Raw genomic sequence first — 17,180 nt, 5'->3', positions numbered from 1 at the left:
GGATGTTTTCAATAACACACTTGAGAAACTGTGGTGGGTATCTCATCAAGGTGTTAGGTTTTGCCTTGGAAACCTCAGGGCCTGGAATGATCCTGAACTGGCAACGCTGGGGCATCATTAGTGTTTAAAAAGGACCAGTTCAGGTTTTGGAAGAATCTCTCCATTCCAAAATATGTGAGAGAATTCAAGGACCAGATTCCAGTTCATTGTTTGCATGCATAAAAGAAGGGTGGGCAACGGTCATGTTCCTAGTAACATCCCAAAGCCCTGAGACTTGCGAAGGAGGAACTTTGCCACTTTCAAGCCTAAGAAATAAAGAATTGAGGAGCAAGTGATGTCACAAGAGGGCCTTGGTAGTGTCATAAGACACATCATCATGAGAGCATAGTCTCTTCGGTATCAGAAAATCTGACATCTGAGTTTGGACTTTCCAGTTCTTTCCATAGCATGGGGATTCTGCTCCCATCCACTGCCATTCATGGTTGGTCATAAGGAGATTAATTCTAACCTTCTAGGCATGGTTTCCTTTGAAAGGTGGAAACGCTCCTGAAGCCAACTTCAATGGCCACCAAGATCTTTGACCTCATGCGCAAACTTGGCTTGGGGCTGGTAGCTGCTGGCGGAGTGGCTAACCTGACTCTTTATAATGTGGATGCAGGCCACAGGGCGGTCATCTTTGACCGATTCCGAGGTGTCCAGGACGTGGTGGTAGGAGAAGGGACCCATTTTCTCATCCCTTGGGTGCAGAAACCCATCATTTTTGACTGCCGTTCTCGCCCACGCAACTTCCCCGTAACCACCGGGAGCAAAGATCTCCAGAACGTAGACGTCACACTTCGCCTGTTGTTCAGACCAGCGATGTTACAGCTTCCCCGGATTTACATGACCATTGGGGAGGACTATGATGAGCGAGTGTTACCGTCCATTGCAATGGAGAGCCTGAAGTCCATCGTGGCCCGTTTTGACTCCGAGGAGTTGATCACCCAGAGGGAGCTGGTCTCGGGGCAACTGAGCGCTGACCTCACCGAAAGAGCCGCAACCTTTGGGATCATCCTGGATGACGTTTCCTTGACGCACCTGACATTTGGGAAGGAGTTTTTGGCGGCCGTGGAGATGAAGCAAGTGGCCCAGCAAGAAGCGGAGCGGGCCAGGTTCATGGTGGAAAAGGCAGAGCACGAGAAGAAAGCCACCATCATTGCCACCGAGGGAGACTCAAAGGCAGCGGAGCTCATTGCAGAGGCCCTGATTTCAGTGGGAGATGGGCTGGTAGAACTGCGTAAGCTTGAAGCAGCTGAAGACATCGCTGCTCAACTCTCGCAGACCCACAATGTCACCTACTTGCCACTGGGACAGGCAAAGTTTCTTCCTCCATCCCAATAAGCCTCCTTCCTCCTTCCCTGTTCCCATTTTTCATCACTAGCTGAAGTGGGGAATGTCATGACCTATCTAGCTAAAGGGTGGAATACCATAACCTATCAGAGTGGAATGCCATAACGTAATAAAGACAATTGATCGCTCTCATGTTCTGTACATAGACAGAAGGATAGAAAGAGGATGTTGTTGTTGTTGTTGTTGTTACCTGCCCTCAAGTTGACCTCATGGTGACTTAAGACATCTCCAAGACCCACCTCTCCTTTGAATCCCGATGTAGCCATATAAACCAGCTGAGTGACCTTGGCCAAGTCACACTCTCTCAGCCTCAGGGGAAGCCAATGGCAAACCCCATCTGAAGAAACCCTTGCCAAGAAAACCCTATTATAGGGTCATCTTAGGTGGAAAATGGTTTGAAGGCACACAACAACATCATCAACAACAACCTAATCTTATTATTTCATTGCTGCTCTCCCAATTCCTAGTCTTCTTCTGATTCCTTGACTCCCATCTCAGTTCTCAACAATGTTTGATCCAAGCCACGGGAACTCTTAAATTATTTCAAGAAAGGAGATCCAAAGGAGCTCTGATGGCGCAGTGGTTAAATGCCAATACTGCAACCACAACGTTGTGACTTTGATCCCTAGGCTCCAAGGTTGACTCAGCCTTACATCCTTTCATAGGTCGGTAAAAGGAGTATCCAGCTTGTTGGAAAATTGACTAACAGATTGTAAACTGCTTAGAAAGTGCTGAGTTCACTATGAAGCGGTATAGAAAAGTAAATCCTATTGCAACTGATTTCATTCGAGTTTATCAGACAAGGGAAATTGGAAGTACAGTCCATCCTTGCCTTACGTGGCGGGATCCGTTCCGGATCCTGCCGCGTAAGGCGAATTCCGCCTATGCTCGAGCCCCATTGGAAACAATGGGGCCCGTGCGTGGCGGTGCGGGAGCGCGCGGGGCGAACGCGCGCCCATTCAATTGAATGGGATGCGCCTCCCCCTCTGCCCCGCGCGCGCCCTGCGGCTTGAGCACATATGCTCAAGGCCGCGTATGGTGAGCCCACGTATGGCGCGGGCGCGCTGTATAATCCAATGGCAATCCGAATGCAATCATGGGGTTTAACGTTATTGCGTGATAGACTACCACACGCAATTTCGGGCAATGGGAAGTCAGTCCGAACTCAATCATGAGGTTTCGCGTTATTGTGTGAGAGGAGATCACATGCAATTTCGGGCCATGGCAAGCTATTTTTGGGCAATGGGAAGTCAGTTCGAATGCAATTCGAATTCACGTAAATTTGCTGAACTAGCGAATTCACGTGAATGCGTTCTGGCCCCACTTTCTTTTCATTCGAAATTAAGAGAAATTCCTCCCATGTGATAAACTCCATTGTGACTGGTCATCCCCATGTGTATGCAAACTGCAATGATGCCACTGTGCTCTTTTTTGCCCAGTCATCTCCTAGTGGCAACCTTCTGGTGGTGGTTGAGCCTCTCCATCTTTAGCCCCCACACTGGTGCCCAGATGGCACACACCATGAGAGCAATGTCCAAACCTCTACCAATCTGGGAGAAGCTTATAGAGCTTGATCTCCACTGGTGTAACCTTTGAGAGCCCAGGCTCACCTCCACACCACAATGAGATGGGATTGAAGATTTTATGGAAGAGTCGATCGATAATTGGAGCAGAAGCTGCAAAGATCTGAGGAGCTGGTGGTCTGAGGCTGTGGTACTTAGGGTGGTAGGTTGACTCAATGCTTTCCTGGGAGTGCATCTGAAGGGCTGTTAGAACACAACAGAAATGCCACCCTGTCAAAGGAGAGGGAGATCCATCAGTGGAACAGCATGCTCAGTGGTAGGCATCCCTACCCACAAAGCATGGTTCTGAAGAGCATCACTACTGTCAGTGTTCTGCCAGCAATGCGGAACGGGATGGCCCTTGGGGTCTCCTCCAACTCTATGATTCAGTGATTCAAACCCTAAGCCTCATTCCTCCAGCATGTCTGCAGATGTGCCTGGATGCCAAATTTAGACCAAGGGGGACAAAGGACATGAGGGTATGACACAGAAAGATCCACACACCTACACTCTCTCACACATATACTCCCTATGTATAAACCTCCTACAAGTCAGAAGGACTGTGACTGTGGCAGTTCCTCTCTCATTGTACCATTATTTTCTTATACCCTCCAGTTTGGCCAGGGCTTGTTGGGTGAGGCCTTTGGGAGATAAGGGTTCAAATTCCCTGCTCACCCATGGAAACCCCATTGAATGGCCTTGGGCAGGTCCCACTCTCTCATCCTCAGAGGAAGGCAATGGCAAACCTCCTCTGAAGAAACTTTGCCAAAAATCCTGAATTCACTCTCAGCACAAAAAAGTTAATACATTAAAGGTAACTCATTTCCAAGCTCTGGTGGTTTCTACAAATCCGTCTTGTTCTTGCACCAAGGATTTTGTCTGGGGCAAACAGGCATTTCTAGTCCTCAGGAAACAAAAACCTCCCTATAGCAGGATCTTTAGAAAACTTCTGAATATTTCCTCATATCTGAGACGACGCGCAGCTTTATTGATGTTTCCTGCCAAGCAATAACTCCTTTCAAACAGACAGAAGCTGAATACATTGACTCTTCTGTTTCGCGTCCTTCCAATGTCCTGTTGAATCCTTGAGATTAAAGCTGGCTTTGCAACTGGTCAGTGGGGTTATTATGGGATGGGAGGAAGAGGAGGAGAGAGGAATAATTATTTATCCCGCTTTCATCTTCATCACCAGGCTTGCCGGTTTCTTCAAAGCAAAGGAATAAAATGCATTTAAACAGAAGATGCTGCTGGCATGGTTTGCAAACAAGGAAATTGCAGCTCTATTGTCGCTTTTTCACAGTTCTGTTTTTGGGCCGGGAAGCAACGATACGCTAGCATTGCCCCTGAAAATGAGAATTCTGCCCTCCAAATGAAATGTTCCTTCAGTCCTTAGATTTCTAGCAGAGAGTGAAACACTGTAAACTGTTTACACCTTGACTTAGAAGCTGGCGCATGATCAACCCACACCCTCAGGTTTCTAGGACAAGACCTGAGACGAAAAGGCATGTCATTTATCATCATATCATTTATATAAACCATGTATAAATATCTCATGTATGTGTGCATTCAAGTGTATTGCCTACAAGTCCTTTCTGACTTATGGCGACCCTAAGGCGTCTTTCAGGAGTGCTTCTGTCTTCTTGCAAGGCAGAGGATCAGTTTAGATGACCCTTGATGTCCCTTCCAATTCCAAACGGGGAAAAGTTGTATCAAACTGGTCCTCTGTCTTTTGCAGCAGTCCATTCCATCCAAGTCAACTCAAGAGGCCTGTCTCTGTCCTTGGAAATTACATTTACCATGCAAGCAACCTCTGAGCTAAAAAGACTCACTACACAACAACACACATCCCTTTTCACAGCTCAGTTGGCATAAGTGGCTGAGCGCCAAGCCGGTGTCATCTCCTAACCAGATCTTCCTCCTCCAGGGAAGACCGCAGCATTGTGGGACCTGAGTTCCAAGTCTTCAGCCCAGCAAAAGGGCACAGATGTAACATTGCACCATTGTGCGACAATTGCGAGGAGGACGACAGGAAGAACAACCACACAGGTCGCAAGGCCTCGGGTCTCCAAAGTTTGGTCCGTCCACAATCAGCAGAGATCTGGAGAAGGCAAGAATCCTTTCTCCTCGACTCCTCACTAGCCAGGCGAAAGAAATGGAGCATGTTATTAAAACCCCATTAGCATGCATCTCGCATATTCAATATCCCGAAATGCTGTCAGAGGACCCCGTGGGGCAGCGTGACCTCATTCGCCGCCCCTGCTGGATCGCTAATTTCCTCTCTTGTCGGAACAAGAGAAAGAGCGTGTCGGAATGCGTCGCCGGCGCAAGGACGGCCTTCGCCTGTGGGAGCCCACAAGCTGACCCCCCCACACACAGGTGGCACATGCCCTTGCGTGGTGGAGAATGCTAACACTCTCGCTTCATGTGTGCCAATATAGCAAATTTCAAAACCTACACACATACACACACAGAGGCAGGACAGGCTGAATTAAGATGGATGCTTGAGGCATCAAGGATGAATGTTATACCCACCAATGGTTCCGATTTTGCTGGGACACTTGCAATTACTCCTCTGCTGTCCCACTTTTTCAGCTGCTTTTAAAATGTCCTGGTTTCTCTCTCTCCTCCTCCACCTTTGTCCTCGGTTTATTTCAATTGTTCCAAACTGGGTTCGCAGAGCAAAAGCAGTTGGCGCTCAACATGGCAGGAACTGGAAGGAGAGAAGAGGAGAGGAGGCAGAATTGTGCCCTTGCTGGTTTGTTTTTCTTGTGTGTCTTCAAGTTGTTTCCAACTTGTGTAGTGTTGGACTAAGACTCTGCAGACCAGGGTTTGAATCTTGGCTCAGCCATGGAAATCCACTGGGTGACCCTGGGCAAGTCACAGCCTCAGAGAAAAGAGATTTCGGCAGGCTGTGTGTATTTGCAAACATTAAAATTTCCTTTAGAAATACACTTACACAGATGTCCATGTTACCAAACCCAACAGGGCTTATGTCTGAGTAAGAAGAAGTGCCCTGTTCACCGGTTGTTTCTGTCTACTTGAATTCTTCCTTTATTGTTTCTTTTTCCCAGGGCTTTCTAAAACTGCCCCCCCCCCTTTAAAAATATTAACGTTGTAAATAAGAACTGAGAAAACAAAACTGCATCCAGAGCATCATTAAAAGAGTAACAGTGCTGTAAGGAGGGTAATGTTGACTTACTACAGTGACATTTGTTTGGTCTGTTTTCTTTTGGCGTAAACTGAAAGGGAGAAATGCTGATTTTGTGCAAGTTAGTGTATCCAGTGGCTTGCAATTCCTAGGCCTGTCCTGGATTTTAATCCAAACTTTAATGGTGCTATCCAATGTGTGTTTGTGTATGTGTGCCTTCAAATTGCTTGTTGATTTATGGTGACCCCATGCATTTCTTAGGGTTTTCTTAAGCAAGGAAGACTCAGAGGCAGTTTTGTCAGTTCCTTCCTCTGAAATACAGGCCATCGTTGTTGTTGTTGTTGTTGTTGTTGTGTGCCTTCAAGTCATTTCCAACTTATGGTGACCTTAATGGGGTTTTCTTGGCCAGACTTGTTCAGAGGGATTTGCCATTGCCTTCTCAGGCTGAGAGAGTGGGACTTGCCCAAAGCACCCAGTGGGTTTCCATGGAGGAGCTGGGATTCGAACCCTGGTCTACAGAAATAATAACTTTCCCCATCTTGTCCACATTCATGGAGGGGATGTCCCAATGTTGCAACGTTGGGGCCTTCATTGCACAATGGAAGCCAGTGGAATGAATGATGTGCCACATTCTGCTGTGCAAAGGACACCAATGCACATTGAGATGCTCCCCAGTGCATATTCTGACACCATGTGCCCCATATGCATCAGAAGTGACTCAGGTCTCATCTGAAGTATCCACTGTGCATGAAAAGTATCCAATGTGCATCAAAAGTATCCAGTGTGCATGAAAAGTGTCAAAACTCTCATCTGAAGTGTCAATTGCGTACCCAATGTGCATCAAAAATATCCAGTTCTCATCAGAAGTGCCTCAATTCTCATCTGAAGTGTCCCCTGTGTATCAAAAGTACCCCAGTGCTCATCCAATGTACCCAATGTGCATGAAAAATACCTAATGCACATGAGAAGTGTCCCCTGTGCATCATAAGTGCCTCAGTTCTCATCTGAAGTGTCCACTGAGCATCAAATGTACCCAATGTGCATCAAAAATACCCAATGTGCATCAGAAGTGACCCAATGTGCATCAGAAGTGCCCCGATGCTACTCAGACATGCCCAATGTGCATCAAAAGTATCCAGTGCATATCAAAAGTACACAATGTGCATCAGAAGTGACCCAAAGCTCATAAGAAGTGTCCACTGTGCATCAGAAATAGCCAATGCACATCAGAAGTGCCCAATGCGCATCTGTGCAATTCACATCCAGAGTTTCCTTACACTTCTGTGACATAGCTATGGGTTTGTGAAGTTACAAAAAATGGACTGTGTTGTTAGCATCTCAGCCCATATTTCTATGAACTGATTTGTACAAGTTGCTCCTGTTTTGCTAGTCCTCTGAGCATCCTTGCTGTGAGGGAACAGACTTCACCAGAACTGTTTACCAAACTCGCCTCTGCCGTGCTGCTTTAAAAACAGGACATGTCTTTATTTTGCTGTATGTTTGCCTTTTACTATAAATTGCTCAGATTATTATTCAAACAGAAAAGCTAGCTATAAATAATAATGATATTTTTTTTAAATTCAGGTTTCACTCATCTGGGAAAAAATACTCCTATATTTATAAAGAGAGCAATAGCTCCACATTGTGTCCAAGAGCTGAAATGACAAGTGGAGGTCCTGAACTGTTCTATAAGAGCTCAGGTCCATTATGAGGGATGTTGGGCAAGTCACACTCTCTCAGCCTCAAGAGAGGACAAAGGCAAACCACCTCTGAACAAATCTTGGCACAAAAAACAAAAACATAATAGGATTGCCTAAGGGTCCCTGTACGTCAGAAATGACTTGAAGGCACACAACATACACACACACACAAAGATTATCTTAGAATCATAAAGTTGGAAGAGACCCCAAGGGCCATCCAGTCCAACTCCGTACCATGCAGGAACTCTCCATCAAAGCACCCCGAACAGAATGCCATCCAGCCTCTATTGAAAAACCTCCAAAGAAGGAGACTACCACTCTTTGAGGGACTGTGTTTCATTGTCGAACAGCTCTTCCCATCAGGAAGTTCCTCTTAGGAATCTCTCTTTTCCTATAGTTTGGATCCTTTGCGCCAGGTCCTATTTTCTGGAGCAGCAGAAAACAAGCTTGCTCCCTCCTCAATATGACATCCCTTCAAATATTTTTAAAAGGCTATCATATCACCTCTTTACCATCTCTTCTCCATCCAGGCTAAACATCCCCAGCTCTCTAAGTCGTTCCTCATGGGGTTTTATGGTTTCCAGACCCTTCACCATTTTAGTCACCCTCCTTTGGACACATGGCTCCAGTTCTCAATATCCTTTCTGAATTGTGGTGCAAAGAACTGGACACAATATTCCAAGTGAGCAGAATAGACTGGCGCTATGACTTCCCTCGATCTACACACTGCATCCCTACTGATACAGCCTAGAATTGCATTGGCTTTTATCTGGATTTCAGCAAAGCATTCGATAATGTCCCCCAAAATATTTTGATCAGCAAGCTGACTAAATATGGAATAGATGGCAACACCATTAGATGGATCCATTGTTGGCTGGAAAGCCATGTTCAGAGTTGTCATCCGCTGCTGTACTTTAAAACTGAAGAAGGTATCAAGGGGAGTGCCATGGGGTTCTGTCCTGGCGGGGAGTCTCCCGTTCAGTTCTGGGTGCCCCATTTTAAGGATGGAGACAAGTTGGAGTGGGTTCAGAGAAGGGCAACAAGATGGTAAGTTGTGGAGGGCTCTCTTTCCCTAAATGTCTTTAAAAAGAGGCTGGACAACTACTTGCTGGGGATTCTCTAGCTGGAGATCCTGCCCTGAGAAGGGAGTTGGATTGGATGGCCTCTGGGATTGCAACTATGAGTCTATTTAATTGGATTTTAAACAAAACGTTTATACTATAATATAAGCTACTAACTGGATTTTTCAATGACTGACTGGTCAAACCCAGACACTGCTCACCAATAGTTGTTGTTCATCCTGGAGAGAAGGGACTAGTGGGGTGCCACAGTGTTCTCTCCTGGGCATGGTGTTGCTCAACATCTTTATAAATGACTTCAAGTGGATTAAAATTGTAAGGAAAGAGAGCATTAGAAAGAACCTCTTTACTGTAATAACTGTCTGACTGGAACGGATGATGGAGTCTCCTTCTTTGGAGGTCTTTAAGTTGGCTGGGCATCTTTCCAGAGTGCTTTAACTGTGTATTCCTACCTTGCAGGGGGGTTGGATTAGATAGCCTTGGAGTGCCTTCCCGAGCTTTTATTCTAGGAGTCTAGATTTGGAGAAGGGGGCTGACATCTGGAACTAAAGATCTTTCTATATCTAACTCCTCTGCATCCAATTCCTCAGAGTCGGACCCCACAGGGTGAGTTACGACAGGGCCCCCATCTCAGTTTACATTCAGCCCTGATCCAAACCAGACATGATCAGCATTAGCCCAAATCAGTTTGGGTTTGGGCCAAATACATTGCCATCCCATCTCAGAAAACTGAAGCCTCGTGCTTTGAGCATTGGACTATGGAGACTGGGGTTCAAATTCCAGTTTATGGAAACCCGCTGGGTGACTCTGGGGAAGTCCCACTCTCTCAGCCTCAAAGGAGGGCAATGGCAAACCTCCTCTGAACAAATCTGGCCAAGAAAACCCCTTAAGGTTGCCATAAGTTGGAAAGGCAAGCAATGTTTGAAATTTGAAAGCAAGCAATGATGACAACAACAATTGATGGGTTGTGGAGAAAACCTACAGATTAATGAAAGGAGATTTGCAGAAGCAACAAATAGAAATAGAGAAAACCACCCTTAACTGTGAACCAGACTCTCAGTCCATCAGGTCAAAGTGTTTGGGCTCCTGGATAAGTTATCCATTCAAGGCCCACCTCTACTTGGCGTCTGGAAACAGACAAGATCAAGTGAGTTCAGGGTGGTATGGAGGATACAACTCCCATCATCTGTCATATCTTTGGACGACAACTCCCATCATCTTTCATATCTTCCATCATTTAACAGATCAAAATGGGGACACTGTGTCAGAGCATGGACAAGGTGGAAAAAGTGATTAATTGTGGAGCAGTGTGATACTGCAGCGAGGAAGGCAAACAATATTTTAGACGGCATTAATAAAACCATAGCATCAGAGAGAGCATAGTGTAGTGGTTTGAGCGTTGGATTCTGGAGACCAGGGTTCAGCTCCTGGCTCAGCAGTGTAAACCCACTGGATGATGCAGGGCAAGTCACAATCTCTTAGACTCAGAAGATGGCAATGGCAACCCTCCTTGGAAGAAACTTGCCAAGAAAGCCCCAGGACAGGGCCACCATAAGTCAGAAATGACTTGGAGGCACCCAGCGACAACAGTGCAATGACTGATCCTGCTTAGCTTCCAAATGGAGAACTATGGTCCAAAACACACTGCAGAAATCATTCTGTTTGAACCCACTTTAACTGCCCTGGCTCAGAGCTAGAGAATCCTGGGAACTGTAGTTTATTAAGGCACTAGAGCTCTCTGACAGAGAAGGCTAAACGTCCCACAAAACTACAGATTCCCAGAAATCTCTAGCATTGAGCCAGGGCAGTTAAAGCGGTCTCAGACTGGATGATTTCAGCCGTGTGTTTTGGGCCTACAAATGAAGAGATGGATGAACAGACAAGTAGGCTCTCCATCCTTCCCTAATGGATCAAAAACAAACTCAAGCAGAACTGAGCATGCTCAGGAGTTATGAATACTGTTATGGTGTGGGGGGGAGTATACAAAACAGGGAAGGGGATGGAAGGGATGATACTGGGGAAAGGCCTATCTCTCCCACTGGCCACCAGATCCTGAAAACAAGAGCATGCTGCTTCCTGAGAGGTGAGGGGATGCTGCCACACATTTGGTTGCAATTTTGGCAGAGCATCCTTCCAGGTACTGTACTGCTTGCTGGAGGGAGCTGCAGTTCCCACTCGCGCCCGTTAGGTGGCAGGAGCGAGCCAGGTTTGAAAGCCAGGTTGGCAGCAGAGCATCCTTTTCCCAAATAGAGGTCACTGGGAGATGTGGGCTGCCTGCCTCCCTTGGGTGTGGTGGAGGCTGTGTGGTCCCAGCATCCCCTCCATCCTTTGGGAAAGCCACTGAAAGAGGCTGCCACAGGAGGAGGGAAGCCTGGGCTTGAGGCCGATGTGCAATTATTGCAAGAGCCCAGCCTTCCTAGCATTGGAAAACAAAGGCATCTGGATGCTGCTGCATTGATTTCTCTGTAAGCCTAGGATGCTCTGTTTGTATCACTCTCCTGATCCATTGGAAACCTGAAGCCAAGAAGGCCCAAGCCTTTGGACCTCACCAAGCCGGACAGATCAAGCCCAGATCTAAAGATCCAGAAGGAAAAGAAAAGGAGAAAGCAGAGACAAAGGAGATTTTGGGCCTGTGGTCCTCTTTGCTGAGGTGGCACAAGGAAAGTGAACGCGTGGCCTGCCCTAACTTGCGGGGTTTTTGTTCTTCTGGTGCCAAGGCAACACCTGGACATCTATCGGGAAAAGGCAGAATAGAAATAATAATTATTATTATAATTATTATTGGACAAGGTGGTCCTTGGCATGAAGCGAATGCCAATTCTGGAGAGAAGGGGGCACAGCCTTCAACCCCAGACCATTTTGTAGGCAGTCCCCCCTCTTTCAAGAGGATTTCCCTCGTGCCATGAATGTGGTGAGCATCGAATAGGGGGTCCATCACCATGAGAAACAAGTGATGTGGTAGCTTTTTGCATTTTGCCAGGAGATTTGGGTATGTTTTGAGCCTCCACAGGTTGCCACTTGTCTCCAAAAAGAAGACAGGACTTGCCTCTGGACCAGGGTCGTGTGTCATCCTTATGCCAAGGATGCCCACCACCAAGCCTCCTGAGGAGGAATATTGGATCGAAGGCTCCCGGAAGGATTCATCTCTCCAAGATTTCTACCTTGTGGGTCCTGAGTTGGGCAGGTACGGTCAGGCCGAGTTTTTCCTATCCTCTGTCCCATCATCCCCACTCTTCCTCTTTTCCATCCCTGGGCATGCCAAAGACACTGTTCCCCCAGTATCCATGGAGTGGAGGATCCCAATTTGAAGTTTAAAGGTGTTCCACAAGGGTCTGAGCTCTGTCGAATGAACCTCATTAGCCAAAGCCTAATGATTTAATGCAGTAACTTTAATTTCTGATTTCTTTCCCCCAAATGCTTTGTGTCGGTCCATGAAATTCAGAGTGAAACCAGGAGCGGATGCAGCGTTCCACTGGCATGGAAGCTGCCAGCTGCCAGGGTGGGCATGGGGCTTGGCAAGGCTGCATCTGCACTGCTGAAATAATCCAGTTTGACACCACTTTAACTGTCATGCCTCAGTTCTGGTGAATTTTTAGAACTGTAGTTTATTGGGGCACCAGTTCTGACAGAGAAGATTAAATGTCTCACAAAACTAAAATTTTGTGAGAATCCTATAACATGGAGCTATGGCAGTTAAAGTGGCGTCAAACTGGATTATTTCTGCAATGCGGATGCAGCCAAAGTAACAAGGAGTGGAGTCTCTATCTACTCCAGAGAGCTTACAATGTAAAATTCAACACATTTGATTGTGTTGATTTTGGCCATAAGCAACAAGGGAAAAGGCACAGAGCTTTTAGTGCAAACTTTATATATATATATATATATATATATATATTTCAGATTAAAAGTGTAATTATTCTTCTTGAATAATCCATTCACATTCTACATATCCAACATACATAAAAATTAAGATACGGTAGACAACATAACATACATATTAAAGAAAAAACATACGTAAAGGTTAAACATGTTATATACTTCTTCCTGTTATAATATAAAATTATAACGTCTGTCCTAGCATAATTGGAATTCTTCTTTACCCCCAAAGATAATCATATTTTGAATTGACCTAAATATTTACATTTATTACTCCAAATGACTTTTTTGCTGCTTATAAGATGGTAAGGATCTCTGCCCTTCTTTAATCTTCATCCTCCATTAATCATACTTTAATTCTTTCCATAATAATAATTTAGTCTCCTTCTTCTCCATTCCTTTCTCAGCGCTTAATTTAGAAATCTAGAGTTCATTATTATTATTATTATTATTATTATTATTACAGTTGGCCCTCTGTATTTGCCAATGTAGCTTTTGCTGATGTGATTATTCACGGATTTGATTACTATAGTCTCTCTAGGAATCTCTAGGTCCTCCAGCGCAACTCTGCCAGAAATTGACCACAGAGTCACACTGGATGACCTACAGATTCCTAGATGAAACACTTCTTTATGCATTTGTAGGTCCTCAAATGCAATTCTGTGATCATAGCCATAGAGTTGTGCTGGAGGACCTAGACATTCTTAGAGAGGTTTAAAAATTGCTTTTTTGTATGTGGGTTTTTCATTTTCCCAGGGTCCGAAACCCCTAACCCAGTGAATGTGGAGGGCCCACTGTATTTTAGTGTGGACTTTAAAAACATCAAGATGTGGCTTCCTCTAAAGCAAAATTATTTTATCTGTAAAGGTTAGCTATAACAGGTTGTAGGGCAACTATGCTAAATCAGAGGGGATATGTTTTTGCCCTCCCGGGGTCCATGGGAGGCTATACAGATTGCCCCACAAAACACAGAGTAACTAAATGTTTTGAAAAAGGAATATTTGAAATGTGAAACAATGGCCCTCTACTCTAAGAGTGAATAAAAAAAGCATTGCTGCATCCTGATGTGGCTAAGGCTGTATCCGCACTGCAGAAATAATCCAGGTTGTCACCACCATGGCTCCATGCAACAAAATTCTGGGAATTGTAGTTTGTTGTGGCATTGGAGCTCTCTGACAGAGAAGGCTAAATGTCTCACAAAACTACGCATCCCAAAATTGAATAGCACTGAGCCATGGCAGTTAATGTAGGGTCAACCTGGATTATTTCTGCAGTGCAGATGCAGCCTACGAGAAGAAATTATGTCTTAACTTTTGGCTGGGGGGAAAAGGCAATCTGGGGATTTAGAAGCCACAGAATAAGTTCCATTTATGCTGTATTCTGTTTTCATAGAATCTCAGAGTTGCAAGGGGCCACAAAGGCCATCTAGCCTCTGAGCAGGTTCAAAGAAGGGCAACAAGGATGATAAGAGATTCCACTCAAACATTAGGAAGAACTTCCTGATGGTAAGGGCTGTTCAGCAGTGGAAGATGTTGCCTTGGACTATGGTGGAGTCTCCTTTGGATGGCCATCTTGCTGGGAATGCTTTGATTGTGTCTTCTTGCATGGCAAAATGGGGTTAGTCTGGATGGCCCAGGGGTCCCTCCCAACTCTATGAGTCTATCTATGGAAACAGACCATATGAGGATAAGTGAAAGGAGCTGGGTAATGGATAAGGGAGACTCAACTTGTACCTTGGTTTCGCAGTCTACCAGGTGTTAAGAAGGCAATTGCTGTTATAAAAATAACGACAAGTTGGAGCAAGTTGGAGTTCCTCTGAGGCTGAAAGCATGTGGCTTGCCCAAGATCACCCAACGAGTTTAATGGCCGAGCTGGAAATCAAACCCAGGTCTCCAGAGTCGTAGTCCAACACTCAAACCACTATGCCACACTGATACTCTCCAACTATCCCAGTTTGGCAGGGACAGTCCCGATTAATGCTCTGCCATTTCACTTTCTCGGCTTCTTTTGAAATGCCCTGTTTTCTCCTCTCACTTCCCCCTTTGCCCACAGTTTAATTCGGCTGCTGTAAACGGAGTTCAAAGTGCAAAAGTAGTTTTCACTCCATTAACTCAGCAGGGATGGGAAGGAAGAGGAAGGGGCAGAGTCTTGTCCTCCCCTATAGGCTCCGGCAAAAGCGAACTCTGCAGCCCCTTTGAGCTTGTCTGTTAATGACTTTTGCCATCTTGACCGCACTCGGATGTTGTGACTGGGTCCCCTGCGTTCTGGTTGTCATCTATCTATGCAATGTTGGAGGGTGTGTGGTTATTCTAAAAGAAATGAGAAAGTTTGTTTTGCTAAGTGGAGTTTTGCAAGACGTAGGTAAAGCATGGGTTTTACTGCTCGGGTGTCAAACACACACAACTACCTTCTGCTGAGCAGAAATGATGAGCCTTAGTTGTGAAGCCGAAGGCTTTCATGGCTGGCAACCATAGTTTTTTGTGGGTTTTTCGAGCTATGTGGCCATATTCTAGAAGAGTTTATTCCTGACGTTTCGCCAGCATCTGTGGCTGGCATCTTCAGAGAGTGAAGAAAAGGAAAAGTGTAGGTGTTCAGGATTACGTGTGTGGGATAAAATCATCACAGTGATCATGATAATTTCTATGAGTCAGTTATAACTATTATTATTATTATTCTACTATTTATTTTATTTGTAGCCCACATTTGTGTCAGTTAAAGAACGAAGTGAATTAAGTCAGTGCAGGCTAAACCATTTCTAATACAAAACTTTCCATTTAAAAACAACCTACTAATAAGTAAGCAATTTTAAAATGATAATTATTGTTACAGGCCAAGTCTCCCTTATCTGTAATTCCAGAATACTCCACAATCCAAATCCTTTTCATGAGCGGCTGAAAGAGTTACACCTTTGCTTTCAGACGGTTCAGTGTCCACCAACTTTGTTTCATGCAGAAAATTGTTAAAACATATTATGTAGCAAATCTCTTCATGTATATGTGTATAAGGTATATGCAAAATATAAATGACTGTCATGTTAGACTGGGAAGGTATTCCAGATGTTATGGAGCAAAAATAGTTTAGAGGCCACATGTGGCCCATGGCTTGGGATGTTGTAGGTTGGGACTACGCATGGTCAACAGGGTTGCATGTTAGCATGGGTCACATGTGGCCCATGAGTCAAAGGCTCATGTGGTTGTATGCTCTGCTGTAAACAGAGGCTGGATGTATATCTCTTGGGGGTGTTTTGATTGTGTATTCCTGTATGGCAGAGGGCTGGGCTGGATGACCCTTGGGATCTCTTCCAACCCTAGGATTCTGTGCTTCTATGCATTTCATGTTTTGGGAGAAACATCTGTGGCCAATGAATTGAAGCCCTGTAAGTGGCTCATGACTCTTAGTGGGCCACATGTGGCCAGTGGCCCAGTGAGCTGTGTCCAGTGTTGCCCTTGGGAAGCTAACCAAACTCCCAGCTCAAAACTTCAGCATCTTAAGCAGGGAGAGGGATAGGATTTAGCTCACTAGCATGTCTGTAGCAAAAGCGGTGGTTGTTTAATCCAATCCTGATCATTCACAAGTCAGCAGTCAGTCTGGTAAAGCAGTCCAAAGAATAATCTAAAAGAATACTCAGCATTCAAAGCAACAGGCAATCGATGAAGGAACAAGACACCAGTGTGGCTTTCTCCCAAGGAAGATGGATGATTGTCAGCCATTCTAGACCGAGAGAGATGCTGGCATCTTTATAACTCATCCTAATCTTGCAGGTGGTCCCTATTAGCAGCCTGCCTCTTACTTAATCCCTGGGAACGTCGGCTTCTCTGGTTAAATCTGGCTCTTTGTCTGTGGGATTGTGATTGTAATGCACTTTGCTCCTGTGGTTGCTGGTAACACAACCCCAGTGCTTGCTGCAGTTCATCTCCTGGACTGCTGCAGTCCTCGCCTGTCCCTTAGGCTCTCAGCCTCTTCATCAGAGCCTTCAGATGCTGAGGACAAGCCTGGATCTGGGAGGTAGGGCATAACAGGCTGCATGTGGCCCATGGCTCAGTTGGATGCATGTGCTTCATGATTCAGTAGTCCATATATGGTCCATAACTTGATGGGCCACATGCAGCCAACAGCTTTGTGAAGCCCCACACATGGGCTGTAGTTCAGTGGCCACATACAGCCGGTGGCTTGGGATGAATAGAGTTGCCCAAGTCCCACATTGCACAAAAGTTCTGCCTTATAGTTCTCTGTGGTGTAGTGGTTTGGGTGTTGGACTTAGGGCTCTGGAGACCAGGGTTCAAATTTTGGCTCAGCTGTGGAAACCATTGGGTGATCTTGGGTAAGTTGCACTCTCTCAACCACAGAAAATGATAATAGCAAACCCCGTCTGATTAAACTTGCCAAGAAAACCCTATGATAGGTTTGCCTTAGGGTTGTCATAGGT

General features: G+C 45.5%; 1 protein-coding gene and 1 pseudogene across 1 annotated transcript in view; both read left to right on the top strand.

The window, feature by feature from the left end:
• Window positions 1-561: 561 nt before the first annotated feature.
• On the top strand, window positions 562-1,380 carry LOC149308404 (prohibitin 1 pseudogene; annotated as a pseudogene).
• A 9,758-nt stretch (window positions 1,381-11,138) lies between these two features.
• The window catches only part of LOC149308403 (calcium/calmodulin-dependent protein kinase type IV-like), a 47,204-nt gene continuing 41,162 nt past the window's right edge, over window positions 11,139-17,180 (top strand). The window contains exon 1 of the mRNA XM_089535732.1: window positions 11,139-12,062. Coding sequence (XP_089391858.1) covers window positions 11,953-12,062 — 110 coding nt within the window. The 5' untranslated portion in view covers window positions 11,139-11,952. The remainder of the gene's footprint in view (window positions 12,063-17,180) is intronic.

This window comes from Sceloporus occidentalis, unplaced genomic scaffold (genome assembly GCF_023333645.1).
Source record: "Sceloporus occidentalis isolate IW3139 unplaced genomic scaffold, rSceOcc1.0.p SCAF_8, whole genome shotgun sequence".
In the NCBI taxonomy this organism is placed as follows: domain Eukaryota; kingdom Metazoa; phylum Chordata; class Lepidosauria; order Squamata; family Phrynosomatidae; genus Sceloporus; species Sceloporus occidentalis.
The sequence above is the reverse complement of the archived record's forward strand: the minus strand, read 5'-3'. Positions and strand labels throughout refer to the sequence as shown.